Consider the following 16,259-nt stretch of genomic DNA (forward strand, 5'->3'; position numbering starts at 1 on the left):
TAAAAAAAAAAAAAAAGTTCAGCAGGAGAATGTTGGATCACTTGCTCATATCATCAACTTTTCTATTTAGTCCAAATTTTAAACCTATTCAAATTACTTTAACGTGCACAGGATTTTCCATTGTTACTCACTAGCCCTCTCACAACTAATTGAGATCCTTAGGTTACTGACCTCTTCCACTTTTCTAACAAATGTGAATTTTGCTATCCCTAGTAGAGTGACTGAGACTTTTCCGCATGAGCATATAATTTCCAGGCTCTAAGACGAAATATGTACTGATCATGTGGAGAATCTGTGTCTTGACGGGAGCGAATTGGCACCGTTATGTGCAGAAGGCTTAAATGCTGGAAGACTGTGATATGAAACGTGTTTGGAACTGGAAATGCTTTTCCTGGTGCTCACACAGCAACATGCAGCCTTCCATTTCTGGAGAAAGTGTTCACTTTATCAGTGTGTACAAAGTGCTTTTTGGAGACAGAATTCTCTTTGGCTGACTCTCTGCCTTTTGGCTTGATGGCCTCTGAAGTTAATAGCAATCATTTGGAAAGCTGAACAACATTCTGATTGAAATTTTGTGGTTCTAAAAACAGAAGAGTGATTTAGTTGGTCTTATGGAGAACTCATTTCCAGTATGTACATATCCACAACTTGTTAGATCCGAATATAAAGACCGTATAGATATGTGGTAACTTGAATCTGTAATTAAAAAGAGCCAGGCTGTCTAAATATATTTGGAACTGCCTGAAATAACCATTTGAAAATGGGTATTTTCTTTCTGACAGAATCAAATCTGTAGTTACCACTTCAAATTTCCTTTGATGCATTATTTAATACAGTTATTTTAAGGAGAAATCATTAGTCTGCTTTTTAGCACTTCTGTTTTTTTTTTAACTTTACGGTTCCAAGAGGAACTTCCTGTATTTATTTTGCAGCTTAGGTGAAAGACATTTTTTGCCATAGAACACTTAATGTTATTGCTGCTATAGATTCTTCAGCCTCCTTACAGTTCAAAAATCAGAAGGTTTTATTATGTATTGGAATTAATTGTAGTTACAAGTATACTGCAGAATTTATAATTTTTATTATTATTTTGAACTAGGCTGATTTTGAAGTGGTCACCATAATGAAAGAGTATTCACAAATATGTTCCATATATTTTGACTAGATTATGCAGCATCCTGGCAACCTTTTGCTGTCTTTTTGCTGTATTAGCACCAAAGTGCTAATATTAATCTTTAAGTACATGTCCCACTTTGGTCAAGTGTGGCTAAACACTTAAAAACAACAGTGAAAATTTGAAGGACAAAATAAAACAAAAAGCCCTAACCCCAACCTTCTGTCCACCAGAAGGCCTTCAGACTTAAGACCGTTACTCTCCAGCCTTTTTCAAATGATAAATTGTTGCAGTCAGAGTATCACCTAAAGGCATTTCAAAAACAGTTTTTTTTACTTTAATTTCTAACTCTTGTAAACATTAATAATACTACAGATACAAAATTGTGTTCTTCAAATGTTGTAGGTCTCACATTTCAATAAACAAACCAAATTTAGAGATTGAATATGCTGTACTGTGGTATATTCATGGAAGTTTTCTAATACAATATATTGCTAACTATAATAATGATTATTCCTAAATGTCACCATAACTAATATACCACCTCTAGTTGCACAGCTGTTTTTTTTTTTTTTTAAGAATACAAAACAAAACTGTAGCTACTTTTAATATTGCTTATTGATATTTTTTGCTTTGGCTTCAGTTTTGAACAGGATAGATAAGATTACATGAAAGTGAAGTCTTTACTCCTATTTCTGCTGATGTGCTCATGCAGGAAATCCCTGGACTGAAATAATCAATGCAGAATTAAGCTTCAGAGACTTCAGCAGTGACTGACTGCGCATTCTCTGTATCTGAATATTAAATTACGATGCCTAGTTTTCCAGTATCAGGAGAATATATGAATCATATCAAATATGTTCATAAGGAAGTGTTCAGTTAGACTAGTTGTCATGGAACAAGTGCCTTTGAATTGGTTTTAGAAATATCTGACACATCTTGCTCACATATCAATTTCTACACTTCTTAGTGTTTTTAAACATTACTGACATTTAAGACGATCTTTGTTTTTCCTAGGAACTAGCCAGCTGTGGATGGAATAAGAAAGAAAAACATATCCTTGCTCCAAATATTGTTGCCTTTACTAGGAGGTTTAACCAGGTAAATGATCTAATTAGTGCAATGAGCAGGTACTGTTTGCCACTTGCCTTTGAGTACAAAGTTAAATAGAACTACTCCTATGAATTAAAACTTAAGAATCTATTCGAGTATTTTACTAAACGAGGATTAAGATTTTAAAATGACAGTTCCTGTTTTCAGTTATTTTGTCCACGTTTTTTCTCTGTTTTTCCTCTAGATTCTGAGTTCCTGATGCTCTTTGCTGATGTGTCATGGTACAAACGTTAGCTTTTCTTCCCTTTCTTATTCTGTGTTCCTCCTGTTGCTTCAGTTATCATAGCACTGTCCCACTTTTCTTCCTAGTTCTTAAGTCCAGTGGTACTGCTTTTGGTAATTACATCTATACAGATGAGAGTTCATGGGATCAGAACTGTTCTCTTTTCCTGCTGTGTGTTTTCCGTGGAACATCATGAAAGTGTACAAACTTTTAATCTAATAAAATTCTTTTTTATAACTAAATTCAACTGTGTATGTTTACTTTATAGGTCAGTTTTTGGGTTGTACGAGAAATTTTAACAGCACAGACCTTAAAAATAAGGGCAGAAATATTGAGCCATTTTGTGAAAATAGCTAAAGTAAGTGCACATTTATTGTACTATTATTCAAAATCTTACTTTCTTTCTGTTTATTTCTGCACTACTCCTATCAACTGTTGTTGGATTACAGAGGGTAACATTCTCTTTTAGCACATCTGCTATGTTGTACCACGTGACTAAGACAAAGGTATGGCATCTATTGTTTTCACTTAGCTAAATGAAAGTATTCAGTTCAGTGCAACTGATCACTGCTCTAGTTCTTTGTTGCCTAATAGGGTTAAAAATGACTTGTCTTGTTGCTAGCCAGTTACTAAACTGCATAAAAATAAAAGTAATATAACTGATAAACAGAAGGTTTTTTTGCCAACACTGAAAATAGTTGTAAACTGTTCTGTCACCCCCATTCAGATTTATCTTTCTGTAAAAAAAAAAAAAAAAAAAAAAAGAAAAATTTTTGCTTCTAAAATGATCATTCTGAGGCATCATTCCTATTTGCAGCAACAAATAGTTGTTGATATAAATTATCTCTGTTCAAACTCAAGTTATTTTAATGAATTTGAGCACTGCTTTTTACAAGTCACTCTTAGCACTTTAAATATTTATTCCATCTCCTGCTGAAATTCTGTGGATGTTCCTAGATTACAAAATAAAGTTATATTAATTATGAAGCTGTCATCAGCATCTTTTGTTGATGTTTTTAGCCCAATTAAATGCTTTATTTCCCAAACAATATTGTTAACACTTTTATTTTCAAGAACAACATACCAAATAATTATTTCATATTTTATGTTCCTAAAGGGACAGCCTTACAAAAGAACACATTCCAATTAGATACAGTTAGCATTCTCAAAACTAAAAAGCCTATTGTTTGGGGGGTATGTTAGGAAAATTTACAGCTTTTAAAGCAGGCTTAAGAATTTCACACGTTGACAGCATTGGGTAATGTTCTTGTCTGCAGTTATTGATGAAAACTTTGTATTTTATTAATGCAAATATGAGATTAATCTTGTTTTCCTTTTAGGCATACTAAAAGCTATTACTTTTTTTTTTTTTTCCCCCCCAGAAGCTTCTCGAACTGAATAACCTTCATTCTCTTATGTCAGTGGTATCAGCGCTGCAAAGTGCACCTATTTTCAGGCTGACAAAAACCTGGGCTGTAAGTTCACCTTTGACCATTGTCTTGTCTTGTCTTGTCTGAATTCTGAGATTTTCTGAACTCTTATGAATTGCTTGTGTTGCACCATCATAGCAGGAAATGTAATCTCATGCATGTTTTATCAAAGTAGAGCTTAAATGGCTGCATCTTTTAAACAATCTGTTTTTCTGAAGAAGTGATTTGTCTGTTCTAGAAGCCACTGATTACATGCTCAAGGGGATTTTGGTTGATAAATAGTCTTGGCAGACTCCAGTATGAGACCATGTATCTGTATTCTGTTATCCAAATCATTGTATCATTAATACATTGCATAACAGGAGGGGGGGGGGAAACTTACAAGTATAGAAGCATTCATTCTCTGTTTATTGTACAATGCATTTCAGTTTTCATTTATTTTGGAAATTAAAAGCATCAATAATTCCATTTTCAGAAATTCAGTCTCCTTTTGACAGAATTTCTCATTTAAATTTACCATAATTACATAAATTACATATGCAAAATGTTTTGTATATTTCTCTACGTACAGTAGGACATTTTAATCATATATTCCAATTTAATCTTTAAATATACAGAGGATTAGGTAATTCTCATTAATTCTATATTTCACCCAGCATGGATCACAGTAACTGTTAAGAACTGAGTATGTATGACTGTACTTAACTTTTTTACCTTATTTTATAACACTTTTTAAATGCCTGTAACTTTTTTTTATGATTTGAAAGTTGAAAATTAGGCTCTGATGTAATAAAAGTGCAAGTACCTGCTGAGCAGCTTGAAGTAAATATGAAGTTGAAACTTATATAGGGAAAACCACTTGTGTGTGAAACTAAGTATGTGAGTAACTCCTTCCAAGACAGACCTAAAGAAATTTTACAAACTTACATTGTGTATCAATACGTAATGTACTACAGTCATTAACATTTGTTTTCAAAGTATCTCTGTAACATATTTAAGGAATTTAGAATGCCATTTGAGAAGAAAATAAAATGTGACAAAGGCCCAGTTGAAAAATGTGAAATATGCCCAGTTGAATTTAGAATTCAAAAGGTACTCTCTTACTTCAAATATGTAAACTTTTCTCCTTTAAGAAAGAAGAACCTTTTCTTTTTCTAAAGTTTGTTATTGATCCTTTAAAAAGCTAGTGCCTTTTCAGTGTTATTTGTCACACCTGTGAAAAATTTAATTACTATGCCTAGAAATGATGCTTCTGTGCATTCATTAGAAACCAAGCAACTTTTGTTGAATTTTTTTCTTGTTTGTGGTGAGGAATTGTTTTTCTTTCAGCTACAAAAGGTAAATTCTACAATGCTGATGTTGTTCTACACTGGACAGCTTGAAAACACTAAGTTTTTTCTGGTGTATTAAAGTAGATCTTGATCCAAGTGGCTCATGCTGTTGCATCCATGTGGAGACTCCAAAAAAATCTAAGACTTTTTGAAGACGCAGGTCTTCATAGTACAGTGCAGGGTTAGGACCCTAAGGAATTCTCAGTGCTATTTAAAAAATAAACAGTATAATTCATCTGAAATCTTTTCACTCTTGTACCTTTTACATTAGTTTATTAACAGCTGTTACTTAGCTGTGATATGGTGTGTGCCATTCCTAAGTTGCAAGTTTCAGTGTTCCCATGGACAAGGCTCAGTTTTACTGATGCCTCTTGTCAAGCCCATCTTGCTCTGAACAAGACTGAGTGAAGCAATTAACTCATGCATGTGCATAGCAGTATTTTTGGTAACGATGGGGAGACTCACAACTCTAGTAACAGAACAGCAAGGTTTATGAGCTCTGTAGTACAAGAGTTGGAATTTTAGAAAGGAAGAGGCACGTTAAGAAACGTGCTGGGGAACAACTATCTGTTGTCAGAAAGTAAAATGCAAGAAGCCGGTGTACAGTGCCATAATCCTCCACTCACTCTGGCTCAATTGGCTTTTAAAATCATCTTTAAAAGATTACCGATGTATCTAAAAGCAGCTGAAAGTGAGAATGTGTTTTTATAGCTACAGTGGCGTGCTGTGTGTTTATGCTTCCATGTTCTGTCACTTTAGGATCTTTTGCACTGCTATATATTTTTGTGATTTTTCTGTAGCAAGTCCAGTAATCAAAACCAGAAGTGTAAGTATCATAATGACTTATTTTTCTTAGATTTTTTTTTTAATTTCATACTTCTAGTAATACACTGTATTTATACATACAACTTGCATTTATGTAGAGCATTTTCCAGTGCTATTTCTACTTTCAAATTCAAGATGATGTTTAGCAGTTCTGGTGAATTCTGAAAACATTGGTGGCTGTATAATAATACATATTTTTCCTTTAAAAATTTAATACTGCTGATGTTATTCAAAACTCTGAACTAGTGATAGGTGGATTCTTCATAAAGTAATAATCATATTTATGCATAACTTAAGATTTAAGCTGAAAGTGCTTTTTTTTTTTCTTAACAGGCAGCACTTCTTCAAACATTGTGCTGTTTTGGATAAGGATGAATTTAATCTTAACTTGAGCATGCTTTCCTTTACTGTGAGAAATTCAATAAATTAGTATTTGTTGTTGTCTTTGTACAGCTTTGTCTTTTAAACTTTTAATGATCTCCTTCATTTTACTTTCTACATAGCTTCTGAATCGCAAAGATAAGGCCAACTTTGAGAAGTTAGACTATTTGCTGTCTAAGGAAGATAATTATAAAAGGACACGAGAGTACATCAGAAGCTTAAAAATGGTTCCTACTATTCCATATTTAGGTGAGTGTGAACATTTGGCTCATATATCTGTGTAAATATACAAGAAACCCTAGCTCATTTTGACAGTCAATTATGTAGCATATTGTGCACCTGAAGAACACTACATATAGAATGTATGATTCACTTCATTTGATATTCAGAAAAATTAAATCTGGTGGAGATTTTTAAGATATAATACTGTCTAGGATCACGCTAACTTGTGAAAGTTTCATGTTTTACTGAACTCTCGAACCATATGTATGTCTCCTGTTTACAGTGCATTTGAGTTCATTAGAATTCACGAGAGCATTGGGTTTCAGAAATGTCTTTGATTACAACATGATTTGAGACCTTACACCTATAGCTTGCTAGACTGGTGTTTTAGATAACTACAGTTTTGAGATAGCAAGTTATGAGGTGGTTTCATGACAGTTTCTTATGACTACATTGAAAAGAGATGCAAACTGAAAAGGCAGTTCAATTTATTGACTTCTCTTTTCAGGACTTCCCTTTTATTGTTAGTGTAGGCACACTATATCATTATTTTCCTAACTGTTCTTTTAGCTCACTATTCCTGCACATTACCAAACTGTGCTAGCATTCTTGAATACTTCAGTCACAGATTCCTGCTAAGAAAGGCAATTCATTGTACTGGAAGGTCTTTCCATTGGTAGGGATTATAAAAGTAAGAAGTTAGCCTAAGAAGTATTTCACCATGTCTTCAGTAAGCAATTATATAGCGTAATAGAAACAGTAAGATTATTTATTGTAATTATTTTTTTAGTGCCCAAAAGATGAATACAGTGCTTTTTCTACAGCAGCCTACATGTATAAAGCATGATCCTGTTGAATAAACTGTTTTGAGCATTTTTTAAATATGACTCTCAGAAAAAAAAATAAAACAAATTAATTTGGGAATTTCCATCTCATGTTCAGCACAAATCATTAATGTTTGGCAAAGTTACAAGCCACAGAACACAACATAAAGAAATGTCTTAAACATTTTTAACTATCGGTATAACTACAAACTCCACTTTTAATGCCCCTTTGTGCTCGTCTAACGTCATTCTGTCTTGCGCTTCAACCGGATGAACTCCACGAAATCAAATATGAAATATATCTATACCTAAAATGCTAGTTACCCATGCATATTATGGCTAACACAGGAATTCCAGTTAATGGTCTACAATTACAGCCACATGTATGAAAAAGAAACTTAGGTATTCTAGGAATGATACTACACAGTTCTTAGAAAGGCTTCTTATCATTGTGACACTTTAAGCAAACTGAGATATTCACAGAATTTCAAAGGGGTATATGAGGGAAATTGTTCTTTTTTTGCATATGCTTTTTAGCATCACAAGCTTATTTATAGTCTTAAAGCATTTCAGGGACTCCTGGGGGAAAGAAAAAGACTTCTTATGGATGCATAAGCCCTTCAACTGGTCAGTAGTTTAGTTTAATTTGCAGCACGTTTTTTAGTATCTTCGTCCCTTTAGTTTTTCACTGTTGATTCTTTTGATTTATTGCATATATGTCAGAAAAAATCCATGACATGTATTGTGTTTACTTTAAATCACTTGGAAATAATAGCCCTTTTTCTCCTAAAGCGAGACATATAGATCCATCAGGATAAGATCCTTCCCAAATTGTGATTTGCAGAAATGCTTTTGTTCTTTACCAAGAGACTGTTAGAGAAGCAAACTGATGCTAAATGTAATGAACTGAGCCTTGTTGACAAATATGTTAAATGGACAACCTGACTTAAAAGTTGAAAGGGGAGTTTAGTAGGTTAGGACTTAGACGATATGAACAATTGCTGGAAATATTTTACTTAGCGTATTTGTGCTTATAAAGAGGAAGACTTATACAAATTCAGGAGTGTCAAATTTTAATGCTTTTTGTGTACTGCTTTTTATATCAACATCCTGCTGGTTAGCCTATAAAGCTCTCTCTTCATCCTTCTGTTACCTAGCAGTGAAAAGCAGACTCAGCTTGAATTTAGACTTGCTTTGATTTAGGTCAAAGTTATAATCATAAAATGCTATCTCTCATTGTACAATTGATGGTTCATTTTGTATTGGTTTTGTGTTAATTTATGCTCTATCTTCTCTGAAGAGTAGAAGAAGTCTTGATGACTTTTAGAATCACTGTAAGTAGGTTTTTGTTTGTCTCTTCTCATCAGTGCTCCCCACAGGACTTTCTCACTAAATATACATAAAGTATCTTACTCTGTTACCTGCACTTGTGATGAATGATGTGTCTGGAGAGCATGTCTAGCTGGAAGTTCAGGGGGAAACAAGCTCCTGCTTTCTCTGATGGTCCTGAGTGCATTTATATGCTGTTACGAAGAGTGACCTTATGTTCTGCATTGCTGAGATGCACACCTAAATGTGAATTGTCCAGCTTCCCTGTATTCCTGTGCTTTAGCATCAGCTGTAGTGGCGCTAGGAGTATTCCAATAGTCTCTTAGCTGTAACTTCTCTTCTATTTAGGCTGTGCAATCCAGGTACGTCAACAAGCCCTGTAAAGCTCTAACTCTTGGATCCCTGAGGATTTCAAGACACAGATTAGGTGGTGCTGTGACATAAGGGAAGATGATTAAAAAATAAAAATTAAAAAAAAGGGGGGGGGGGTAGCCAAACTAGATCTTAAGCCCCAGATTTTCACCAAAGTTTATTACACAACATGAACGTATAGTGGGGGAATTTTAAAACACATCCTTTTGCCTGCAGAAATTGGAATGATTGCTTGAAATTAGTCTCAGAGAAGTGCATATTTAAGAATTAAAAACAAATACTTCTTTTTTTAAAGAAAGAACACTGGTTGATTGCTTTTTGCAGTCTTGGAAACAGTTTTTGGCAACATTGATAAGCATGAGATATGTGTAAAAACAATATTTTTAATTCTGTGAGAATATATTTTTTTGAAGACTTCGGTATATGGCCAGAACAAAACCAAAGTTCTGACAAGAGACCATGTCCTCATAGGCACATAGGTGTTTAACAGCCTTCAGAAAGTATATACAGGTAAGACACGTATTTTTGAGAACTTGCCTAAATGATACTTTCACTCGTGCTTTTTTCTACTCTGCTACCCCAAAACTCTAGATTACCTACTGGATCAAGAAAATGTACATTTAAAAGTAAGACTTTCAACAATGACAAAAATTATATTCTGTCATTGATATAATTTGCAGGTTTTGAAAAATCTGTCCATTTTACGTTACCAAACAGAACATTTAGCAAAATAAAAACCTGGAAATGGTCTACACAAATGGTCTGCACTTTTGTACAGAAGAGGAGAGAAAACATGCACATACTTTTGGAATGAGTATTTCTATCATGTGCTAAATATATTTACAATTCAACTAGAAATGTAATAAAAGGAGACCTACAGTTAAAATGGTGTCTAATTTTGATTGTCTCCTATTCTTTTGTGATGTACAAAGTAGCCATGTGACCACGCATTTATCAGTATTTCATCTAGTAAAATGTGTGAGCACACAATTTGTTTTTAATGAGTACAGTTTGAGTGGTACTAGCTTTTGAGATTCTTGGTGCACTGTCTGGCTTGCTGAGTCTCTATAGGCAGCATCAGACCTACACTCCTGTCAGGATGAGGCATCTGTGGTTTTAAGGATTACCATTTATTGGGAAAACAAGTTTTTGCTTCTGTTAAATCCTTCACTTCACTGCAAAGAACTGTAGAACTAACAGGGTAACACTAGAATTTGAACTCTAGAACTCTAGACCAGCAATTCCAGAAGTGGCAAAATCTCAAAAAGGCGTCCACAGATTATGTACAATTGCTACACCATTTCTCTTCTATCATGGAAGTTCTAACTTCAAACAGAATCTGAATCAGTAATTCAGAAAAAGCAGATGAGCTCACAATGTTTTTGTGTTCTGTTTTAGGAAGAAGCTATGTTACACAGTCATATCATGATATGATTTTCTAGGTTTATTAGTAATTTAGGATGGTGCTAAGCTGGAGCTAAAAAGTATAAGCGTTTTTAAATCAATGCACCTGCATAACTAGAGCTCGAGAACTCTACATAAATTTCCTGAGCCAGAACTGATGTCTTAGTATTTAGTGACCCTCAGTACCTTTTCCATGAACTCATGCATTCTCTCATGTATAAAATCCTTGCAACTCCTTCACCAGGTGGCAGGGATTTCCTCATCTCTGTCAAGTAACACATTCTTTTGTTTGACTTCAACATGGTATTTTCTACCATCAGTTCATATCTTGTTCTTTATGCACCCTCTTCAGACAACTCATGACTTCATAGACCTCTGTCATTATCTCTTGTCTTCACACCGTATCTTCAGTTATTTCTCTTCCAAACTGAAGAATCTTGGCTTAGTTGATCATTCCTCATACACATGCCACTCAGTATATTTGACCATCCTTTGCAACCTTCTCTGACAGTTCTGTATCCTTTCTGAGAGGAAGAGAGTGGGCATAGACTGCACACAGTATTCAAGATGAAAGTGCACCTTAGATTTATATAGTGACTTCAAAATGTTTTGTGTTCTGTGTAATTATTCTAACATTCTGTTAGCTCAGCATTTATTAACAATCAAAAAAGCAAGTTGTTGTCAGGAACTATTCACCATAATCTCAAGAACTTGCCTTTATTGGCATTTATTAGTTCCTTTCATTTTATATGGAAAGTCAGGATTTTTTCCCCCTGTTTGTATCACTGTGTCTATCTCTGTAGATTTTTGTCTGCTGTCTTATTGTCCAGTCCCTGTCTGATAAGTCCTTCTGCAGTTCCTCACAGTCAGCCCTTCTCTTTCCTACAGAATAGGTTAATATCAACGGCTGCTTTTTGTTCCATTGTTCACCCCCTTTTTTCAGGTCACTTATGAATGTGTTGAAAAGTGTGAGTCCCAGCACAAATCCCTGTGGGTAGTAGTCAGTGCTGTTTATGTAAAATATTTCTTATTAAATAAATTTGACAGCCATTCCTAATGGCCACACTAAAAAAAAAAAAAAAAAAAGTTGAAAAACTGGTGTGAGTTATTGAAAGTTCCATGGAAATAGTTTAAGGTCTGAAGGATTGCTTAGCTTATCAAAAGAGAATGTTCAAAAAGGACTGATTGTGTTAGATAAATATCTTTTGGGGAAGACAATTGATAGATGTGGAAAAGCTTCTTTAATCTGTCTGCTTAAACCAACAAGTAAGCCAACACATTTAGGTTAGGAATAAATCATGAACTTTTTTGCGTTGAAGGAGAGTGACAAAATGTCTGAAGACTTGCAGAGTTCATGGGACTCCCACTCCCACAATGCTATAGAGCTTCATGTCTCTCACTGCAAGACACTTTCTTCCTCTTAGCTCAGGGGATATCAATTCTCATTCGATATCTGGGGCAGTCTGTGAGATTCTTTGAGATGCTCTGGAGAATGTGCTGGGAAGCTAAACTGCTTACGTTGCCTGAGCACACTGGTTTATAGAACTGCCTTACAACCTTGTTTGAGAAATGCTTTAGTACTACCCAGTTATTGGGAGATCATTCCAAGCTATTTTTAATTAAATTTCAAATGAAAATATTTCTTACAACATTCCAAAACAAATTCCAAAAAAAGCCTAATAAAAGAAACAGGTAATGAAAGGAGAAAATCCCCGTATTATTTAGATACAAGGTTAAATCTGAAATCCTTGCTGATGTCCAACTAACCTATGTTAGACTTCCTATCCTACATGCGTTACACCTGAGGATTCATCCATCACAGAGAGCACCTCTCCCTGGTGATAGCAAAGATGAGGCTGTGTTCCTGTTCTTTTAAAGTAAGCATTTCCCTACTTCCTGAGATGTACAGTTGCTCCTTTGTGTAAGCAGACAAATACAGGAAACAAATAGTGTGTTCACAACCTCAAGCCATAATATGTGAAATGAGTATGTTCTTTACTATGTTTAAAATCACTATTTTAAAACTTCTAGCAGTTTTTTTATCCTTTTCAGACAGATCTTCCAAGTTGAGAGAGAGAGAGAGATCTGCAAGACTGTGGTCTGGAATGCTGGAAGCATTTAGCCACAGTTTGGTCTGAGAAATAATAGCAGTCTTGTTTTGAAAATTCATGGGTGCAGTCTTTTCCTGTGTTCATTGCAGGTGGTCTTTTATACTGTGTCTGTATATCATAGAAAAGACAAAGATGGGAATGTTCTGCTACAATCTATAAAAAAAAAAAATTTCACAAACTGTAACAGTGGAGATAATACTGAAGACTTTGATAACAGAACAGTTTCTGGAATGAACCTTTATGAAATCTGTGCATAACTGAATAAAGCATTGTCTTCTGAAGTAACTTAGAATATTGTAAGATAGCCTTTTGTCTAAATGCTGTAGGTAGAACTCCACTGTTTAGTTCTTGATATACTGTTAGTGTATTAGTTATGGTATTTTCTTTAGTATTTTTAAAAAGGTGGTAATATTTCAGAAAGTCAGAAAAACAGCCTAAGTATTAGAATGCTGTTTGCAGTGGCAGGACTGTTTCTATGGTACTTTTGAAATGAAGAAGGAGCATAGGAGAATTGAAGCTGTTAGTACTTTTCTCCATTGTGCTGCAGTTTTGTGTTGCTGTATAAACTCACTTGATGTGCTTCTGTTACTGATAGACAGGAAAATGTTTTGTGTGTGATTTTTAGAGAGTGTAGTGCTATCAACTTGTCTGAGATGTATTTCTTTGGAAAGTGATGAAACAAGACCATAGAAGAAACACAAGGAAAAATTAAAACCACTCAGTTTATGGTGGTGAAACAGTAAATTTAGTACAAACAGAGTTCTACTGTATGAATATGAAAAAAATACGTATCGTGAAAATTTTGCAAATCTGTGACTCAAATATATTGGCAAACAGCTTGCTTCACTATATAAACTCCAAATTCTGTATGTTTAATTTTTCTTGATGTGCCAGCCTCGGGTTTGTTCAAAGTAATTTTATGCAAATTTTACACAAAAAAATACCATGCTAATCCTTGGATTCTCGTTCATTTGTGTCACGCTATGACAGTCCTGTTAACTCTTCACTCGCTTGTCAGTTTGTTTTGTTCAAGGGGGTTTATCTGACAACGTTCTAGCTAAGTTATGAAATAATGATATGGTCCTCATTGTTATCCTGCTGCTATGGTCCACATTGAGCCAAGTATAGCTCCAATTGCTAAATAGTCTTCCTGAATTGGATCCACGTAGTACATAGACAGCTCTTTGTAATGCCTTTAATTTCAGTGATTTTGTAGCTTTAAAAGATTTCCTTACAACACTTCTGCAAAATATTTTATTATGATGTAAATATGACTCTTATAATATCATAGGAACTATCTTATTAGATACCACTAGACACATGTTCTGACCAGTTTCGAGAATGGAGCATTCTTTCAAGTAGTAATGTTTTATATATAAAAGGGATGTGTATGTAAGTAAACAGATTTTGTAGTGGGTACCACAAGCTTGTTAGTTTGTTTTTTAAACATTTTATATTACAGCAGCCTTCAACTGAGTGATTTCAGATTCTCTGTGATATATAATTGTTTTAATATATACATTTCTGCTCCAAACCCATGTTTCATAGTTGTTTACCTTCTCTTCAGAAAGAACTGTGACTTCAGTAATTGTGTGCATTTTTGCATCATTGGTACACTTATACTGAGTACTCAGACCTAGGCACACTGTGGTCTTGCTTGTATACATAGGGGACCTTGTTCATTTTCTGCTTCATTTCCTCTCTGTCCCCCACCCCCAGTTGGTGTGAATATATCAGATATCCTCAGTTCTTCTTTGTCAGCCAGCTGAGCCACAGCTTGTGTTGTGAACATCACTCTTTTGGCCAATGATAAAACAGCTCAACCTTTTTACTCCTCCATTTTCTAAAATATTCTGTCCTCCAATTTTTCTTTTCTTTTGTTAGTGAGTTTGTTAAATTTAAGTGTAGATATGTCAAGATTTCTTATTCTACCCACATTGCCCTTTCTTCAAACTTTCTGGTTCCTTCCTCAATTGTAAGGCTTTTGACACTGTCTTCTGTAACATCCTAATTGACAAACTGGTGAAGTATGGACTAAATAAGTGGACAGTGAGGTGGACTGAAAATTGGCTGAACTGCTGGGCTCAGAGGGTTGTGATCAGTGGCGTGAAGACCAGTTGGAGGCTGATCACTAGTGATGTACCCCAGGGATCGATACTGGGTCCAGTACTGTTTAACATCTTCATTAGTGACCTGAACCATGAGTGTATATTATGGAGATGTATCTGTAGCTGTATCTGTTGCTACAGAAAAGCAACTCTATCTTTTCTGATGATATGCCCCATCATTGAGATCTGCAGAATGAATACCTGAAGCTCTGTGCATTCCTTCACAAAGCCAAGCACTTCTAGGTGCAGAGGCTTTCAGGTATGAAGTGGCCCTTGGAAGAATATCTTCCATTTGCTGTCTTCATAAAGCTTCTGATAGTCACTTTCATGTAACCTGTGCATGTAGGGAGGTACTGTTTGTAGTTGACCTATGGTTTAAAAGTAAAAGTGGGCAAACACTCCACAGTAGTTACTTACCAGTGACAAGAAGTTCTTCCAAACTGCTGCATATATGGGTGATGCGTTACTTGGTTTTTTTGCCCCTGTATCTTAGGGTCTCTGTGGGTTGTGTGTTGAGAGAAGCTAAGTGGTATGTTTTGTGCTCTACCCATACATGCTTTGGTAGCACATTACAGAGGGAGCACTGGAAGACAGTGGAGTATGAACATAACCTAAGGCTAAAACATTTTTAGGAAGTCTTGGGTGTTTGCTCATAGACAAATAACACATTGAATATGCATACAACACATGCATTTTGAAGAGCTTCCTGGTAAGTGACTCTTCTAAAGTGGGCGTCAGTCCAATGTGTGTGTTCACTTCTGACAAAACTAGTGGTTGGTGTCAATGTCAATAGGCATTTTCTTATCTTAATGTTATAATCCTAATTGTTAGAACACTGTGGCGAGGCTGTGGAACCAATAGACACGTTCAGTATTTCTTATCTAAACATTAAATACTCAGTTGTTTTCCAAAGTCCGGTGGATAAATCAGTTGAAGATGAATCTTGAATACTGTTTGAAAATTGTGGCTTTTAGTATGACCTACAAAAATTTCTTCCTCCTTGGGATGTCTGGAAATTCGGTATTGTTCTCAGTTGGGCATGGCTTTGCTTTTGATGTTGCAATTTTAGACCATAAATTTTACGCAGATTAATAATAATTGCATATCAGAGCTGATTTGAATTACAAGGCAGAGCTGTGTGAAATTAGGTAATTATCTGTTCTTTGCTCTAGGTAATTTGAACTGAAACAGGATGAAATCTAAATATGTCAAAATAACGTTGCTTTATTAAAGGAATGCAATGTTACAGGAATAATCTAATAATATATTAAAAACCCTACTTTCAGTTATATACAACACATGCTACATCAGACATCACTTTAATGCACATCATACATTTGTAAAGAAGTGATGAGGTAATAAGGGAAAAAGCGTGCATGAGTACACACACGCACACACACGTGTGCACACACACATACACACACACTCAAAATCTCACAGGCTTACTGAAAAATACATTGAACTGCCAGGGG

General features: G+C 34.9%; 1 protein-coding gene across 11 annotated transcripts in view; it reads left to right on the forward strand.

Annotated features, from left to right (window-relative positions):
* Positions 1 to 16,259, forward strand: part of RALGPS1 (Ral GEF with PH domain and SH3 binding motif 1) — a 130,819-nt gene that overhangs the window by 25,389 nt on the left and 89,171 nt on the right. For 9 of the 11 annotated variants that reach the window (XM_026090294.1, XM_026090304.1, XM_026090319.1 and 6 more), the window contains 4 exons: positions 2,132 to 2,215; positions 2,719 to 2,808; positions 3,833 to 3,925; positions 6,540 to 6,666. In XM_026090294.1, coding sequence (XP_025946079.1) covers positions 2,132 to 2,215; positions 2,719 to 2,808; positions 3,833 to 3,925; positions 6,540 to 6,666 — 394 coding nt within the window. Of the gene's footprint in view, positions 1 to 213; positions 630 to 2,131; positions 2,216 to 2,718; positions 2,809 to 3,832; positions 3,926 to 6,539; positions 6,667 to 16,259 lie in introns of all 11 variants that reach the window. The other 2 variants (XM_026090376.1, XM_026090311.1) reach the window with 2 other exon arrangements.

This window comes from Apteryx rowi, unplaced genomic scaffold (genome assembly GCF_003343035.1).
Source record: "Apteryx rowi isolate R43461 unplaced genomic scaffold, aptRow1 scaffold_120, whole genome shotgun sequence".
Classification (NCBI taxonomy): Eukaryota; Metazoa; Chordata; class Aves; order Apterygiformes; family Apterygidae; genus Apteryx; species Apteryx rowi.